The sequence below is a fragment of the Antennarius striatus genome, chromosome 16 (genome assembly GCF_040054535.1).
Source record: "Antennarius striatus isolate MH-2024 chromosome 16, ASM4005453v1, whole genome shotgun sequence".
NCBI lineage: Eukaryota > Metazoa > Chordata > Actinopteri > Lophiiformes > Antennariidae > Antennarius > Antennarius striatus.
The window spans coordinates 13679821-13697325 of NC_090791.1; the positions used below are offsets into that span (position 1 = coordinate 13679821).

Here is a 17505-nt window from a genome sequence, read left to right on the forward strand (position 1 = left end):
TCCCAGAAATACTGGAGGGCCTCTCCCTGCCTCTCAGCCTGTCATGGTGGGTGAAGGGTGCACCCCACAGTGTCGGCACTGACCTCAGCTGGCATCAGAAGCACCTTTTCTCGTATGGGTTCATGCAGGCAGAAGAATGTTATATGAGGAGAGGAGTGCAGACAGTCTTGCAACGCAGCCTGGTGGATATTTATTACTTAGCTGTTCACAGCTGCACAGAATTTGCCTCAGCAGTTTTTAGTTCTGGATAGATATGTGGAGCTTTGAAGCTGGCATGTGGAGGTTAGAATCTGTCAGTCGAGGATTTCATCACAGCCTTTTGAAAACAACAAGAAAGAACCCTTAAAGGTGGTGCAGAAGTCATCTGAGCCCTGATAAAATCATCCTGTTTATGAATACACACACACACACACACACACACACACACACACACACACACACACACACACACACACACACACACACACACACAAAAGCCATGTACACACAATGCGGTGCAGCTCACACTCATACCTAGTCTTCTGACACATATTTGCACAAAAAGAGCCATGTTGATAGATGTACTTTTGTTTTACTGGAAGAACAAATCCATTATGAAACCCTTCAGGAATGTCATGTTCTGTGTTCTGTTCTTCTTCCATCCTCAGGGCAAAATTTCTGAGAAAAGGGTTGTAAAAACAGCTACAACAAAATCTTTTCCTTTGCTGTCCACTTTCTGTCCCTATCTCTCACTCTCCACCTGTAACACACTCATGTAAGTATGTAAATAACATGTTTACTGCGTCCCAGTAATGTGTGCGCACTTTATAATGGTTGCACTTTACAGTGCAACCATTATAAAGTGCATAGAGTAAAATACAGGTGGGATATGGGACTTATGACATAACATTTGTGAGTTTAAAAATCTGTAAAACATCTGTTCAGAAAAAGCAGGAAAGAATAAAGACCTGTGTTTAACTTGCTTTTACATGGATCAATGTGACTGGATCTTATCTGAGTAATAAAATGGTTAACAAAATGAGCAGACTGTTTGTACGTTAACAGTTTAATGGGCTATATTTGAAATCACATGCCTGATCTCTCCTCCTATCTGGAGCCATTTTCCCAAAGGCTTTTCTTTCCTGTAACTGCCGCAGTTCTTCTTTCTTGAGATTGTAAGAGGAGATAAAGGGTGTGAAAGCAAACAGGCTGGGTCACATCTTCAGGTACGATCGACCTACTGCAGCGACACAGAACGTAACTTTATCACACTGCAATAAACGATTACAGATCATCTATAGCTAATAACACTTTAAACGGTGAACTACTGTTATTGGATTGCAAACTTTAACTTTGAATCAAAGTACTGTATTTGTTCCTGAAAATTATCCGTTCAAGGAATTGAATTTGAACAGACAGAATCCAGTTGAGGACTAGACACCGTCTGAGCGCCACTTCAATTTGATTTACTGGAAAGGAGAATCAGCTGTTCTTTTTCTCGTATGCGTAACATTTTTGGTAGGGATCTTGCTGATGCAGGGTCTCAAGAATAACTATGTATAAAGAGGACAAAGGCTTGTTTGTCCCTGCGGAAAAATGGCATTGTGGGATGTTGAAGCACATTCATTGAACTGTGGGTGGGAAAGGTTTTCTGGGAAATGGTTTTTTAATGTGGTGTGAAAAGAATCACAATTTTTTTCTTGTTGATTTTCACCATTTCTCACATGCCTTCACGAAGCATGCTCCATGATGATTGTAGTCTACTGTAATGTAATAATTACACCCATGCAGCATTACAGAAATCTCAAATGAGGGATGCTGGAAGCTCAATAAGCTGATTAGCTTTCTGGAACAGGCAGATTGTTTGTTTACATGCCGGTCAGAGGTTGGGACAGGCTGTACCCTCTTTTTTTTTCTCCAAGATTTGTAGCCTAAAACCGGGAAAGAAGAGGAAAAAGGAGGCTGTGGTTTGGAGCATATCCAGAAGAATTTCCTGTCTACAGGGAGTGCCCAGCTACAAGGGAAATGAAATGCCTTGAAAAAGAGTGAGAAGGAGGCCTATATAGCTCCTATATGAACTCAGATCCTGGAATAGCATACTACAGAACTCTATTTTTAAGAATTGGCATAATTACCTTTTTTATTTGTGGAAAATAATGAATAGATGCCTGAGCCACCCGGCCCCGGATAAGTGGTTGAAGATGGATGGATAGATGGATGGATGGATGGAAAATAATGAAAAGCTGCATGGGTCTGAAACACTGGAGTCCAACTGAGATCCTCCATGTGACACTTGGTATAATAGTACGTACCTGATGTATCAGAGAGGCTGAGCATAGAGAGGCTACCTTGGGGAGGCTTCACTGAGACACTGAGTCATAAATCTACAAAGAATATCCACAATGAGGGTCTGATAGAGAAAACAAATGGATTATGGCAGCCAGCTAGTTTAGACAAGACAGTAATGGAGCTATGAAAGAGATACCATTGTGTACTGACCAATGTTGAAGCTGCTATTTTGCAGGAAACTAAAACCTTGAAATGGTTGAAAATGATGGTTAGAAAGATGAAAGAGCACTCAGAACAAAAAATACACCTGCAGCAGTAACAACGGCCTCTCAGTGATCCTGATCGCTGGGCATTTTATGACTTATATGACTTCATTGTTTCTGCCATGAAGGTGTTATATGCAAGGTCATACAGGGCCAAGTCATAAACACACATGGACTCATTTACAGATGGGGGGGAAATAGCTGGGATCAAAGGCGACATCTGTTTGACTCCTGGGGCAATATCGTCAAACATCTGCAGCTGGATTCGGCCCCGTCGATATCATCGGGCACACAGTATGCTTTCAGAAGAATAACAGGACAAATTCCATTCCGTAAATCCCTTTCTGTCCTCTGCCTGGCACATATCTCTGACATCCATCTCTTATCTGGACAGTAACCACAAAGCTGGTTTGTGAAGATTGCACACACGCACTAAATCCACCTGGAAATATCAGGCTTACCGGCACAGCTCAGTATCGAGTTACCACAACTGTGTTCTGGAGGAAGTGATAGCATGTGGTCATGTGTGCCACGAATACAGCTGACATATCATCCTGTGTGCATGTGTGTATTGTGCATGCATGCGCCTCATGAAAGGGGAATATGTGATGTTTCAAATCTTTTTCTTTTTTTTCTGGTTTTATTTGCATATGTGCATTCTTTTATATTTGTCTTCACCATTTTACCATTGTTTTGTTTTACATGCTTTTAGGTGGAATTATATTTTGTGCTGCAGATAAAGTCATATGGAACTAAATGACCAGCAGCTCTGTGACAGACACCATATAAGATAATGAGTGAGACTTCACCCATGTAATGTTGCCACAGCACTGACCTGGCCCATAAAGCAGAGAAGAGTCTTTTCTGGGCATGGCTGGTTACTGCAGAGATACTTCTGGCGGTTCACTAAAGTTGATGCTCCCTGAACCAGATATTAATGGTCATCATCTCATGAAGAGTCCCACAATCATGGTCTCCAGCGTGCCAGGTCCTCCAAACCAGAACTTCTCATCATCATAATGGAGACCTTTGATACAATCTGCACTACTGCTCATCTCCAGACGGCGGAAAAGCTGCAGCAATGGTGTGTATCAATAAATAGGGAATTCCTTGGCAAAACATGTTGGTTCTCACACCCTAATTCAACCAATAACATGCAAAAATGTGATTTAAGCATCTATTTCTTGCTTTTTGTTTATATACACCCAACACATTTAGGCTATATGTACCCTGGCCTTAGTGGAATTAAATGAGGTGTCTCAGTTAACAGCGTCTCCCAGCCAACCTGCTATTATGGTGTAGACAGATTTATTACCATCTGCCTTATGACATCAGTCGGCTATTCCTGGGTTTTGTGGGAATCAAAGTCCATTTAGAGGTTCCCGATTATGTCATTGGCTCCCTTAGTCTCCAAGCATTTGATACTGATAAACGGATGGTGGCGGCAGCGGCAGTCATGCTGAGATAAGTGGCGGCATCAGATCAGATCAGTCTTATTATCTGCTTCAAGGAAATCTGAATGTTTGAAGCAGCAGCCGACCACAATCTGGATACTGGCCATTTCAGGAGGGAGGGAGGACGCACATGATAGATGTTCATTCTCCAGATGAAATGTACAATGGTGGGATGACCTCATATATTGGTTTTGGTCAGAGATCAAAGATTTGCAGAATGCAACCTTGCACAATATTGTTCCATTCAGGTTGTTAATTCTTGGTTGTGCATGACTGACACGTTGTAAGTGATACCAAAAAGAAACAGCTAGCAGTTGATTAGCTCATAATAGCACAGATTACTGTACAAACATTGGGAAAGTGCTAGGCTAATAAAAACAACAACTGTTCATTTCTTCAAGACACTAGCTGTTTTGTTGTGACCAAATACAGAAATATTGTTGAATGGCCATAAATTAAATTACAGTATTTTCCGCACTATAAGGCGCACCTAAAAGCCTTTAATTTTCTGAAAAAACCGAGAGTGCGTCTTATAATCCAGTGCGCCTTATATATATATAAAGGTATTTTTAAAAAAGGCCATTCGCTGAAGAAAATAAGAAGGGAGGCCAAACATCTTCCCACATGTCCAGTAAGCATTATTCCACAGCTAGCTACAGTAAGCTAAACTAAAATACACCAAGCTAAGATACACAAAGTGCAGTGGGTTCTGTTGGCAGTCTCTCAACTATTTTATGTGACATTCTATTGGCTGTCATTTCTAAATAAATGTAAGGTTGTCACCAAATAAACCAGAAAAAAAGCAGAACATAAAACAAATCACCTTCTGCTTTTTTTTTTTTGCTTTTTTTTTTTTGCCTAAATATCGCTACATATACTCATATTTAGGGAATGATGAGGTCATAGCCTCAATCCCAAACTCAAGTTATGTTCTGGAACACACATTCCATTCATGAGATGTGTTGCTGTGACTCAGTTCAGCTTGTTTTTCCATGATGTCAAAGTCATTCTCAGGCATTTCATACTTTTAAATGTTTGTATTTTATGTAGATATTATGTAATTAATGAATAAAATGATATCATTCTCTCTGGAACAGCTGATTTGCGCAGTATAATGTCAAACATTTGATCTTCACCCTTCCAGTAAATGTTAGTTGCCATGTGTTCAGTAACCACATCTGGCACAATGTGACTAGCGGTGGGAAATAATGACACACCGGGTGCCCTGATGACGTTTGTGACATTCACTTCTTTCTTTTCCTTCTTCCTCAACACCATGTCTGTGTAGTCAAACTGACCCGTATGTTCCCACTTTACATTTCCTGTATCCATTTCCACAAGTTAGCACTAAATGTCAAAATCATCGCGGTCACATTGTGTCAGCTATACGCGATTTGGAAAGAGGGGGTTATGAAATTCCAGCGCTTGTCTTTCAGGAATTAGTCTTATGATGTCTGTCTCAATAATAGCCCCAGATGAAGCGCCAGCTTACTGTCACAAGGCTGCAATATTGGCAGCTGACCCATATGCCCTCCCAGAGGCAATTTATCACAACAGCACCAAACATTGCAATTATTGTCTCATTGACTTATGCCAGGAAAAAAAAAAACAGACTTAGTAAAATGACCAAATTTATCACAGCACTGGCGCTATTATACCAGAAGTTCTCCTCCTCTCCTCCTGCTGCTTTTATCTGAGCGGGGCAGAGCTGGCACCGACCTCATCAGTGGGACAGTGTGGCGCTATGTAAATATTGGCACCAGGCCCGGAGCTGTGAAGTCTGCAGGTCATTTTCTGGCAGGGCAGACATAAAACAATGCCAGAAAGTGTGTCATAAAATGAGAAATCAAATCATTCTCAACAGACATGATTGGAAGTTTAATAGGCAGCTGTTAAATGGAGACTACGGCTGTGAGAGAAATGGACAGATCTTTGAGAGATAATTATCTAGACTAATAGTGGAAAGTGAAGATTTATTAAAACAACTGCATTTTACGGCTTTTTAATTTCCCTTTCTCTTTCCTTAAGCTATAACATATTCTACTTTCTTCTTCTTTGCATGTACTGTAAAAGATGGATCTCAAGTCTGCTTACTATCCACATATACTGTATATACTAATAAAAAAACCTCAGATCACCTCATAATACAAACCATTATTACAGGTCAAAGTAACCAGCATTATGCTAAGTAAGAATTATTTCCATAGTAAAACATCACTGATAACAATCCCATGGAAATAATATAAATGTGACAGAGATAATGACAACATTTATTGTAGAAACTTCCAGTATGTCAAGCTATTATTATCGCTCTAACTTCCCTTCAGTGAACTTTAAATTCAGGCCTTTTATGGTGTGAGGTTGCGTCTTCTTTGTCCCACATTTATTTGACTAGTAAAATAAGAATAAATATTAACGGACATATGGTGCAATAGGACATGTATTCACAAGAACAGCTGTGAATGTCAGACATCATTGTCGTGAACTTAAAGGGTTTGCAAAGAAGAAGCTGATAGACTCGTGAGCCGCTTTCAGCTCTTCCCAGAAGGCAGCTGTGACAGTAAGGATACACGCTATAAATAGACTTGTGTGTGTGTGTGTGTGTGTGTGTGATATGCGGAGAGGAATGCTGAGAGCAGCATGTACTCGGTATGTTACGCTGTCTACTGACAATCAGGTGCCAACAATTGTTTTGTTTTTATCAGCAACCAACATCAGCGCTTGTATATGTGTGACACTTAACTGTCCGCTAACTTTTGGCCACATAATGAACTAAAGTGTAATCTTTTCACATTTTAAAACAATCCATATCAAAGGTGTGTTCAATTAATACTGATATTGACAAAGTTAAAGTTTGCCAGCAATGCGTTGGGGTTTCACAAGCATGGATGGATATTGTGCTCTTTCCTGAATTCCTGTTACTGGCGGAAAGAAAACACGTCAATAGCAAAAAGGACAAAGTAGAAAACACATTGTGAAAAACAGTGGCTTTTCATCTGTGGTGGACACGCATGACACTTCCCATAAATCACAGACTGACACAAAGAATGGCATTCACAGCACACACACACACACAGAGAGAGAGAGAGAGAGAGAGAGAGAGAGAGAGAGAGAGAGAGAGAGAGAGAGAGAGTACAAGTGAACAAGTGAGACAGTGAGACAGTGTTACCAGGAAATCACTATAAATGGCTGTTGATCAAACAGTAATAATCTTTCTCAACTGACAAGGAAGTTTTAGAGTTTTACAACCGTGAACGTCACCGCTCTGAACGATGACTGTAAAACAAGGAAGACACACAGGTAGAGCCAGGAAGTGAAATTATTGTGCATGATCATGAAACAGGGTAACAGGAATTGGACCAACTAATGTGCCGGTAACCCTCCAGCCGGTCTCAGGTCATCAGGCAGAAACACCACGTCTAAATTTGACAACCCCAGAAATCACTTGATGGCAGTTTAAAGGATGCCAGGGACACAAGACATAAATGCTACTGCTACACAAAAAAATACTGTTACATATATATATATATATATATATATATATATATATATATATATATATATATATATATATATATATATATATATACACACACTGTTATATATATGTTATATATACTGTTAGTATATATATATACTATATATATGTGTGTGTGTGTGTGTGTGTATATATATATATATATATATATATATATATATATATAGCTGTACAAACAATAAGCCTTTGTAGTTTCCAAAACCGCATAAAGTTGACATACCTAACAATTTGACAAAAAATGCAACGCTTTTGAAGCTCTGCCTTTTGAGTCAAATTCTGCTTGACAAAGCAGCTCCAAAAATATTTGGACAAATAACATTCTTCTGCTTTTGCTGCTTTTCACCCCTCTTCCCAGTCCTCTTTTTTTCCCCTTACATCCATCGGGTTTTTACGGGAACAGTGAGCTTGAGTAAATTTCTGAGTCAGAGTGGGGAAACCTAAAAAGATGGCGTTCCCACTAAATAGCGCTACAACAATTTATCATGAAGCTCTTCTCCTGTCCGCAAAATAAAGGGACACATTTATGAACTTTGGATGTGAGCTGAGATCCTTTTTAGGGCAATCTGGGGAGGTTAACTCAGCTGACCCTAGATATATATTTAGAAACATGGATGGTGTATGTATGTGAAGAATATTTGCAATTAATATTAGACATCTGCGTCACAGGTCAGATCACTTCAGCTGACCAACCATCAGAGCGCTGACCTCAAAAATGAACTTTCTGGTTTATTAATGTGCTTTAATACACATATACAGATGCCTTACGTCACTTGCAGGTCCTCTCTTTCTATTCCACTCTATCATAAAGTAACTCTAACCCTAACCAACCTGGCAAATTACAGTATATATGCTAAAAAGCCAAGTCAGCATGCTGTAATGATGTACATAGTGGTTTCCATGCAGACACACAGAGCTGAAACATAATGTGGGGGTTTCTTGCTCCCAGCTTCAGTCAGCTGCTGATCCTTTTCCTTTGCTTTGACTCCTCTCGTGGTCTCAGGGGAGGCTCTGGATTTTGAGTAGATGTCTCACGATGATGACACAACAGATTTTCTGGAAAGAAGAGAACTCTTACGAGGTTATCCCAGTAATTTCCCTCCCCTTATCCTGCTGGCAGTCTGAATCAGTCAGCACCTGACTCACCTCTGTGGACGTGGCTGGCTTTTACCAAAGCCCATCAGGCTTGTGGCATTAGCCACCCTCCCCAACCATGTGCAGCCAGTCTGGTGAGGCACCAATGCAGAAACAGCCGCTCCGTGCAGCTGTCTCTGAGCTTATTTTCGGACTTTTATTTACCATCTGCTGATGAGTAAAATTAATGCAAGGAAGGAAAGGTGTCACTTGACTCCGTTACCTGAGGTGAATGTACCATACAACACCACCTGAAGCTGATGGTGCTCATCGCTGACTCAGCAGGGATGGAGCCGATCAGCATGATGACCACCCTGTAAGTCACATGCATGTTACAAAAGATTAGAAACACACACACACACTTCCTTCCTTCAGACAGTGTGATGCAGGCGCAACCGTCATTAGAAAGAGATGATAAATTTTACACTGTGGGTGAGGTCAGAGGTTTGGGTCACCAGAGTGGGAGGAAGACAAAGAAACCTTTTCGTGGTTTAAACTTATATGTTCAATTTTTAGTTAAATATCATTTTTGTCTTATTCTGGCAAAATTATTGTAATCACCATGAATTTAATAAATCATTATAACACATTCTAATGTAGCTGTGAACAGGCATAGGGACATTTTGAGGCTTGAATAATGTGTCGTACTTCTGTGAAGACATAAATGTTTTTACCCATTCTTTCTTTTAGTATTTACTTTAAATACCAGCTTCCATTCCCTCAGTTATATTTGACAAACATAAAGACTAGTATTTGTTTCCAGCTATATTTTGCTATAGTGTGTTTTTGTATATACTTTGTATTTACTTTATTATACAGTACTTATATAGTACTCAAAAAGGTAACATTTATGCCTTTGTTTGTTTGTTTCTTGTGTTGTCAACAGGATTACACACAAAGAAACACATCCGTTTTCATGGGGGGGGGGGCGGTCTACCATGTAAATTATGGCAATGAGGTCATGTTTAGGAGGCTTGACTGAATTAAAAGGGATTACTGGGCTTTATGTGCTCTGCTGAGTGACACTTTAATTTCACAGTCAGTGGAACACACACACACACACGCACGCACACACGCACGCACGCACACACACACACACACACACAAAAGAAACTCAAACATTCATCAAACATGTTTATTAACAGCCAAAACCAGTTTTTTGTTTTTTTTTTTAAAGCGAGAATGTTATGGGCCGTTGCCCTTGGATACCAGCTGTTCGTGTTGGAACATAAAGTTTATGAACTTCAAAGAGAGGAACTGGGGTCCCGGAGAAAACCTGCTGCGAATACGAGTTTCTAAGAAAATGACTTCACACGCTGAATCATGTCCTCACGCTGAAGAGGAACCTCTTCTAAAAAAGGAAAAGACCCAGAAACATTTACCAGTTTGTCTCATTTAATAGCATAGGCTATTCTGACCCCCCCCCCCCCCACACACACACACACACACACAAACACAAACACTACTTAAACTATTTGAGCGACGCCTAAGAAGCCACCTCAGGTTAAGACAGAGTACTGCTTGGAACTCCTCTTTAACTTCATTTTGGAGGAGCAGAGGGAGGAGGGGAGGGCCCGTCTCATAGCAGGAATCTTTTGGGGAAAAAAATAAATACATGGTTCCTGACAATCCGCCAAGAGAGAGAGAGGCTTTCCTGGAAAAGAGAGGAGGAGGGGTGTCCTCAGAGCCAGACTATAAGCCCTCCTCCGCTCCTCCTGCTCCACTAGTAACCCACGGCTCAGAGCGGAGAGCGCGCAGGCTGAGCGCACAACGAGGAAACTACCCAAAGACTTTTTCTAAACTACTTTCATTCTAGTAGACAACTGACCTCTGATTAAACATCTACTGGGATTTATTTAAAAGAAACAGTGAATCAGGAGGAACTTTGAAGGTGAGAATCAGATTTTCTTTTCTCACAAGCCGTATTTTCTGCGTAAAAGCTGGACGCGTTTGTTAATTTGATTTAATGATCTAATGGAAGTATGTCTGGGGGGCTTGGAAGTCCTTCTTGGCATCAGACAAATGTAAATTGCGTAATGAGGACTACAGCGTCCTTACTGGAACTGACCGTATAGTGATGAGTCCCGAGTGCAGATTACACAAAAAATTCCCCGGAAAGGCTGGAAGTTAAATGAAAGCGTTCCTAGTTAGAACCGCAAATTATCACCCACAGAGAAGCAAAAAAAAAAAGAAAAAAAAAGTTTTCTCTTCTCTAGAGGGATTTAAAAAAAAAGTGGTGGATCTCTCGGGATCATTTCCCACTCATCATCATTATCATCATCATCACCACCAGAGTCTGTTAAAGGCATGATGTACAGCACATCCGGGAAATGAGTTTCCAGTAGAGCTGCAGGAGTTGAAGAGTATTACAGCTGACCCAAAGAGGCAGGCTGTAACTGCATGTCATGCGGTTTTATAATTATACTAATACTATTTTATTTTTTTCTCCTCAGGTGATTCTTTTCCACACAGTCTGCCCTCCTACAGACCTCAGCAACCCCCCACAAACCTCAGTTTTACCTCCATCTCTTCTTTCATCTGCTGGTTCCAAGAGCCCCCCCCCCACACACACACACACACACCAAGACTGCCTAGAGAGCGGGCACAGCGCCATGGTAACTCACAGCAAGTTTGACAGCGCAATGAGCAGCGGCCTGGTGGACTCCAACATGCGGCTGTCTCACCGTTACAAGACTTTCACCTCAAAGCAGCAGTATCAAATGGTCCTCACCACGCTCCACAAGCTGCAGGAGAGCGGCTTCTACCTGGGCGCCATCACCGGGAAGGAGGCCAACTCCATGCTGGCTGCAGAAGCCACCGGGACCTTCCTGATCCGGGACAGCTCTGATAATCGGCACCTGTTTGCACTCAGTGTCAAAACACCATCAGGCACCAAGAATCTGCGCATCCAGTGTGATGCATCCTCGTTTTACCTGCAGACAGACCCTAAAAACATTCACGCTGTTCCCCAGTTTGATTGCGTTCTCAAGCTGGTCAGTTTCTACATGTCTCAGAGCAAAGGGAACAGTCGCAGTGGGAGCACTTACTACATTCACTCTGGAGGGGAGAAGATCCCCCTGGAGCTCATCAAACCTCTGACATGCAGTTTATCCACCCTGCAGCACCTGTGCAGGAAAACTGTCAATGGACATTTGGACATTTCATCTAAAAGAGACCAACTCCCTCATCCCCTTAAGGAGTTCCTGCAGGAGTACGACGCACCTATCTAGAGGTGTTTCTGCACATGATCCAAGAAAGTCGAGGAACCCAAAGGGAGCTGTTAAGTATACTGACAAGATGCTCTCTCAGAAAAGGACTTCTTAAAGTCAAGATGTCAGGAAATAAAAGTTGCATTGAGGACTCATGCACAAAGAGGACGCTGCTGTAATCTGGTGGCACGAAAGCGTGAGAACCTCTGCAGATGACGTACAGCTTACGGAAAGCTGAATGAGGCTCACAGTCAGCTGTCTCCAGTCTGATGACACACAGGTTCCCTCTGCTGCTAACCAGTGAGCTGCGAGATGGTCAAGCACACACACACCTCTTCCTGCTCGGATGATGATCTCACATGATCCACGTTAGTCCAGCCTCCGGGCAACTTTGACCAAGTTGTCATTGGAAATTCAAAGACAATGAAACGTAGAGTACCAATGAGTGGACACTGATTGCCTTATTAATGCATATTTTGTACCAGCCATAATGGGAAAAGGACTAAACCTTGTTTTTGTTTTTGTTTTATTTCATACGTTAAGACCAGAAAATGTGGAAAGGAGCAATGTTTTTATGATATTTTATTCTAAGAAAGGGCTTATGCCAAACTTGCCTGAACTAGACAACAGTCTAGAGCACCAACATGACTGAATCCTGCAAAATCTCACGTCAGTCGCATTTATATACATAATGTATACTGTATATGCAAGCAATGGAAGTATTGCCTTTGCCTGGAAGTGAATGTATTAATGATGATATCTGTCTTTTCCTAGTGAGGAGAAGAGCCCGCAGTGTGTCTTATTTTCATGAGTTTACATGAGCGTAAATGAAGTGTGTTTCTGTGCTGTCTTTTATAAAGATGTATTCTGTGCCAGCCGATACTTGGGCTCTGGATACTTGAAGATTAATGAGAAATTTGACAAAGCGGACAGACGGATATGAATTTGCACTTATTTATATTCGTATGAACATTGCATTAACTTATAATAAAAGAGCACTATTTTTTCTATGAAATGAAGTCTCAGTTTTTGAATTTATGATGTCTAAAAACTTATTTCCATCAGCAGTTTCGGGAGTTTAGTTATTAGGGACTGACATGCGCAACTAACTTTTATTTAATTTTGATTAATATCATAGTTTGTTCCATTTTTCTTGGTTTCCTTTTACATTTCTCGCTCTCCTTCAGTCATTGATGGGAATCCATCTGTCTGACACTAAATATGTCATCAAAGAATACAAGAGAGTTCTAGTTTAATTCCTAGGGATATAACTACGCAATAATTTGTTTGTGTTCAGTTGAAGAGCATCGTCTTCAGACAAAATACACTGGAACTTTGAAGCCAATCTTCCACAGAACTAGTTGGTTAACAATGTCTCATTCATTAGATTCTCAGTAGGTAACTATGTTGTAACACAAGCTCACAATGAGACACATTATGATGCAGCTGTTTGCTTAAAACATGTACAGCAACTATACAGATGATCAGAAACATCCCACGCTCTCCACCCACTACACAGACACAAAGAAAAAACAACAACAAACACACTGAAGCTCTGTAGGTATTGAGAGTCATTCAATACACATTGTGATACTCGCCCAATAATCAGGCCAGCTGGCTGTGACATGTTCTTCAGTTTGACAAATTTTCACATTATGTCATGGAATACCTTTATTCAAACATGGACAAAACCTCTAATCAGTCGAGGTGTTTAAGATTAACATCATATTTCTGTATGGTATGGTATAGAGTTTATACCGTTCATTATTTTAGTATTATTTGCATGAGAACGCCTCCTGTGCTCCATGTTGATCATTGGTATAACAATAAAGATCACTTGAATTTTTTGATACTTTATGACTTTGTTCAGGATCAGACTCAAAAGGAATATGATGCTTAAGTCTATTTGGATTTGTTCATGTGAGTCAGTGTTTGTTCAGGTGAGTTCCAACCAACCTCTAATCGTGACCTTATGTAGCATGAAGTATTATTTGATGACCGTTTATAAAACCTAATTCCCCATTCTTGAGTCCAGTGTTTTATTGTCCATTGTGTCTCTTGTCTCTCTGCCTGCCTGTGTGTGTGTGTGTGTGTGTGTGTGTGTGTGTGTTTAGCAGGGCGTGGCCAACCGGTCACTCTCCACCCACCTGAGGCTTCCCGCCACATAACAGCACACCTGAAATCAACCCGGGTTACCTCGCCTGACTGCTGCAGCACATGAACCCTGGCTCCTCGCTCCTGCCTTCACCATTTGCTCTGCTGACATTTAAGTGTGTTACGGCTGTTTTTTGGGTTTGTTTTTGTGACATAGCTGAAGCTGCTCACGGACTGTTTCCTGGCTGTGTCAGATCCATTCATCTCCCTCTTGCTCCTACTGCATCCTGGTGACCCTTCAAGTTCTAACCTGAACACTCTGGCATTGATGGAGTGTTGCCTGCCTACTGCCAGAGGTTTTTGTGTTGAATGTTTGTACTTTCTTCTGTATGTGGGCTACTTTTTACTCCATGCCCAAGTCAGAGTTCTGTACCTCACATAATAAATTCTTGATAATTATAATACATGGGGTTTATTACCTCAATATTTACATACATATTGGAATTTGATGAGGCTGGAAGAAAAGAAAAATATATTTGATGTAGCATTGAATATTTTTGTACGCATTAGTTGGGAATGTGGAATCTGAAATAATGAGGCAACAAAGACATCTAATAATAAGAAAAGATTTACACGTTAAGTTAAAAATACCTTCACAATAACAATCCTATATCTTATATGGAAGAAACAATCCTAAATGTCACAGTGTAGCTGACCTTAAAACTGGGGCCTGGAGCACACGCACATTTACTACGAAAGGCTAAGGTGATGGATGACGGAGATTCTGCAATAACCTCCACATCCAAGATAATTCCATGAAGGGGCTTCAGCTCTACCTGCCTCCACAGCAATTTACTGGCTCCTCCATTCCAGTGGGCTCAGAGAGAGATGAGTAGTCTCTAGGCGGATCTGTGCTCCGCTCACCAACACGGCTCTACAATTTTAAAATGGGGTTTTTCATCTCAGAGAAAAAGCTTCAACAATGGTTTAGAAATCCACCCCTGTCGTGACTTTGTCCTAAACAATAACAGGATGCAGGATGCATTGCATGCATTGACAAAATATTGTCAATGCATGCAAACTATTAATAACACGTGAACTCATTCTGCACTAAAAGCATTTCTGTCAGTGCTCCCTACTATATATGCCACTTGTGGGATCCTGCTGCTGCATTACATAAGCTGCTGTTGTTGAGCTGATTCCCTTATATACAGTTATCTTCCTGTTTTTCATGTCACTGTCCTGTGAGAACCATGCATCTCTGAAGAAACCCCACTCAGGACACAGCCCCAGCCTTTTCGTTTCCAGCATATTGGATGTTTTCTGTTTGTATTGGGATGGAACACGTGTGTGCTGCAAGCTGACAGCACGGCGCGACGCGTGGTGGAGGATCAGCAGCTTGTCTCTCCTGTCTCTCTGTCTGTTGACAATTCCACAACTACAGGTTTCCATGGAGTCACTGTCAATAAGCTCCAGTTGCCAACCAGGGATCAAGGATGAGTCACAGTGACCCACAAGTCCCTCCCTCGTCGGTTTCCTCCGGGCACGCTCCTCCCGTTCCTCCACGTTTACTGTCAGCGCTGCGCTTCCCTTTTGCTTGGCTTCAATGGCAAAACTCAGCACTTCAATTGTGACATTATTTTATCACCTCTGCACCTTCAGCTGCAATATGTCTTACATATTTCCTTTGTCTTTTTTTATTTTATTTATTGTGCCAGAATGATGTCATCCAAGCTGTTATTTATAGCTTCTTTGTGTGATTGATCATGGTTGTAGTTCAACTTGCCAAACTGACAACCTGATCCGTGTTTTAGGTATGGAGCTAATGAAGTCCACTATACAGAAGATGTAATTTTTCTAAATGAGTGATTTTTTTTCCACTGCTCCAACACACAGTTTCACTGGAAAACGTGACACGCAGGTTGTGTGGTTCCCATGTTATTTAAATGTGTCACAACATTTTGATAAAAATGCACTGAGTCACCGAGAGCTTTATTATTAGGACATTTAATCACTCTCTGCACACAGATTAACCAAAAGGTATCACTTTAATGTCTCATTCAAAACACTTTTGATTGGTCGATGGGCAAAAGGAAATCATTGAATTGGAAAATCTGCGTTTTGCAGCTGTTCGTTTTACTTTTCTTTCAAGAAGAAGTTGTGAATTTACAGGAATATCTCCACTTCAGGTAAACCACTGGTGGGTTTCATTTCTCAGTGACAGAGTAGCCGTGATTGTGACTTGCCAGATATGAACCAGTTAAACTGAAGAGAATCCCTGCCGGTCCTGCCGGGAATCACCCTGAGTCACTGCCGCAAAAAACGCGCCTGGCGCGCTGGCCTGGAATGAACTGACGTGTTTGTAGGGGCGCTGCACAAAGTTAAATGTAATGTGTTGAGTAAACAAAGCCTTAGTTACTACATGGACAAAACAAAACGGACTCTCTCACACACACACACACACACTCCAGAACAATTGGTACAAGAAAACATACATGCAGCTGTTATTACATTAGGATCTATTTTCTGTCCGTGTGATCAGACTTCTAAATGACACTGCGCGCTGCGGGAACACCTTTCTGTCCCTTTCCGTCTGTAAAACCAGCTGGAAACCCTTTCCTTGTGAATCATTAACCTTTCCTTTGAACAAGTGCATTCTTTTCGTCTGACGGGAGTATGTACTGATAAAAGTAGGCGCAAACCTCTAAACGATTTACGCATTGTTATGACTTGTCTCGTACACGCCGTCTTTTATTGGAACAGGGTGTGTTTCTGTTGCACAAGGAAGCCTGATCTGTGACGTAGATGGGCTCTGACGCTTCTCAAGCCCAGGTCATTCCATAATAAAGGTTGACATCACCATGGAAACCAAATAATAAAGTATTCGTACTATATGCAAGCCATGCGTATTGACGACGCGCGGGTACCAGTGTTCTTTTAATTTTAAAATTAAAATAAAAGTCACAGCATTTTTGCCCTGGATTTCAAAAAGTCATCGGTAGAGGAGCCAAGAACTTCAAGGTCCAATAGCCCCCCCCTCTCTCTCTCTCTGCGTGTGTGTGCGTGTGCGTGCGTGTGTGTATGCGCGCGTATCACACCGCCCCTTTCTAATGAACCCTGTCTGTGGCTGTGACACCCAGAAAAGGGGACATGTAGTGACTGTTTTTTAGAAGTTGTGTCACTTTAATGGGAAAACGCTAAAAACTGAATACATTTCAAAAAATAAACACACACGCACACACAGACACACACACACACACACACACACACACACACACACACACACACACACACACAGACACACACACACACACACTGAACAAAAATATAAGCGCAGCACTTTTTTTTTCTTCCTGTTTTGGCTCCCATTTTTATGAGATGAACTCAGAGATCTAAAACTATTTCTACACACACACACACACACACACACACACACACACACACACACACACACACACACACACACACACACACACACACACACACACACACACACACACACACACACACACACACACACACACACACAAAATAATCACTTGTCTCAA

At 41.3% G+C, this 17505-nt stretch overlaps 1 protein-coding gene across 1 annotated transcript; it reads left to right on the forward strand.

Moving 5' to 3' along the window:
- The first annotated feature begins 10290 nt into the window (after nt 1-10290).
- LOC137609552 (suppressor of cytokine signaling 3-like) lies at nt 10291-12878 on the forward strand. Its single transcript, XM_068336646.1, has 2 exons — nt 10291-10545; nt 11108-12878. Exon 2 carries the CDS (start codon nt 11267-11269, stop codon nt 11882-11884), a length of 618 nt encoding a protein of 205 aa, XP_068192747.1. The 5' UTR covers nt 10291-10545; nt 11108-11266; the 3' UTR covers nt 11885-12878.
- The last annotated feature ends 4627 nt before the right edge of the window (nt 12879-17505 follow it).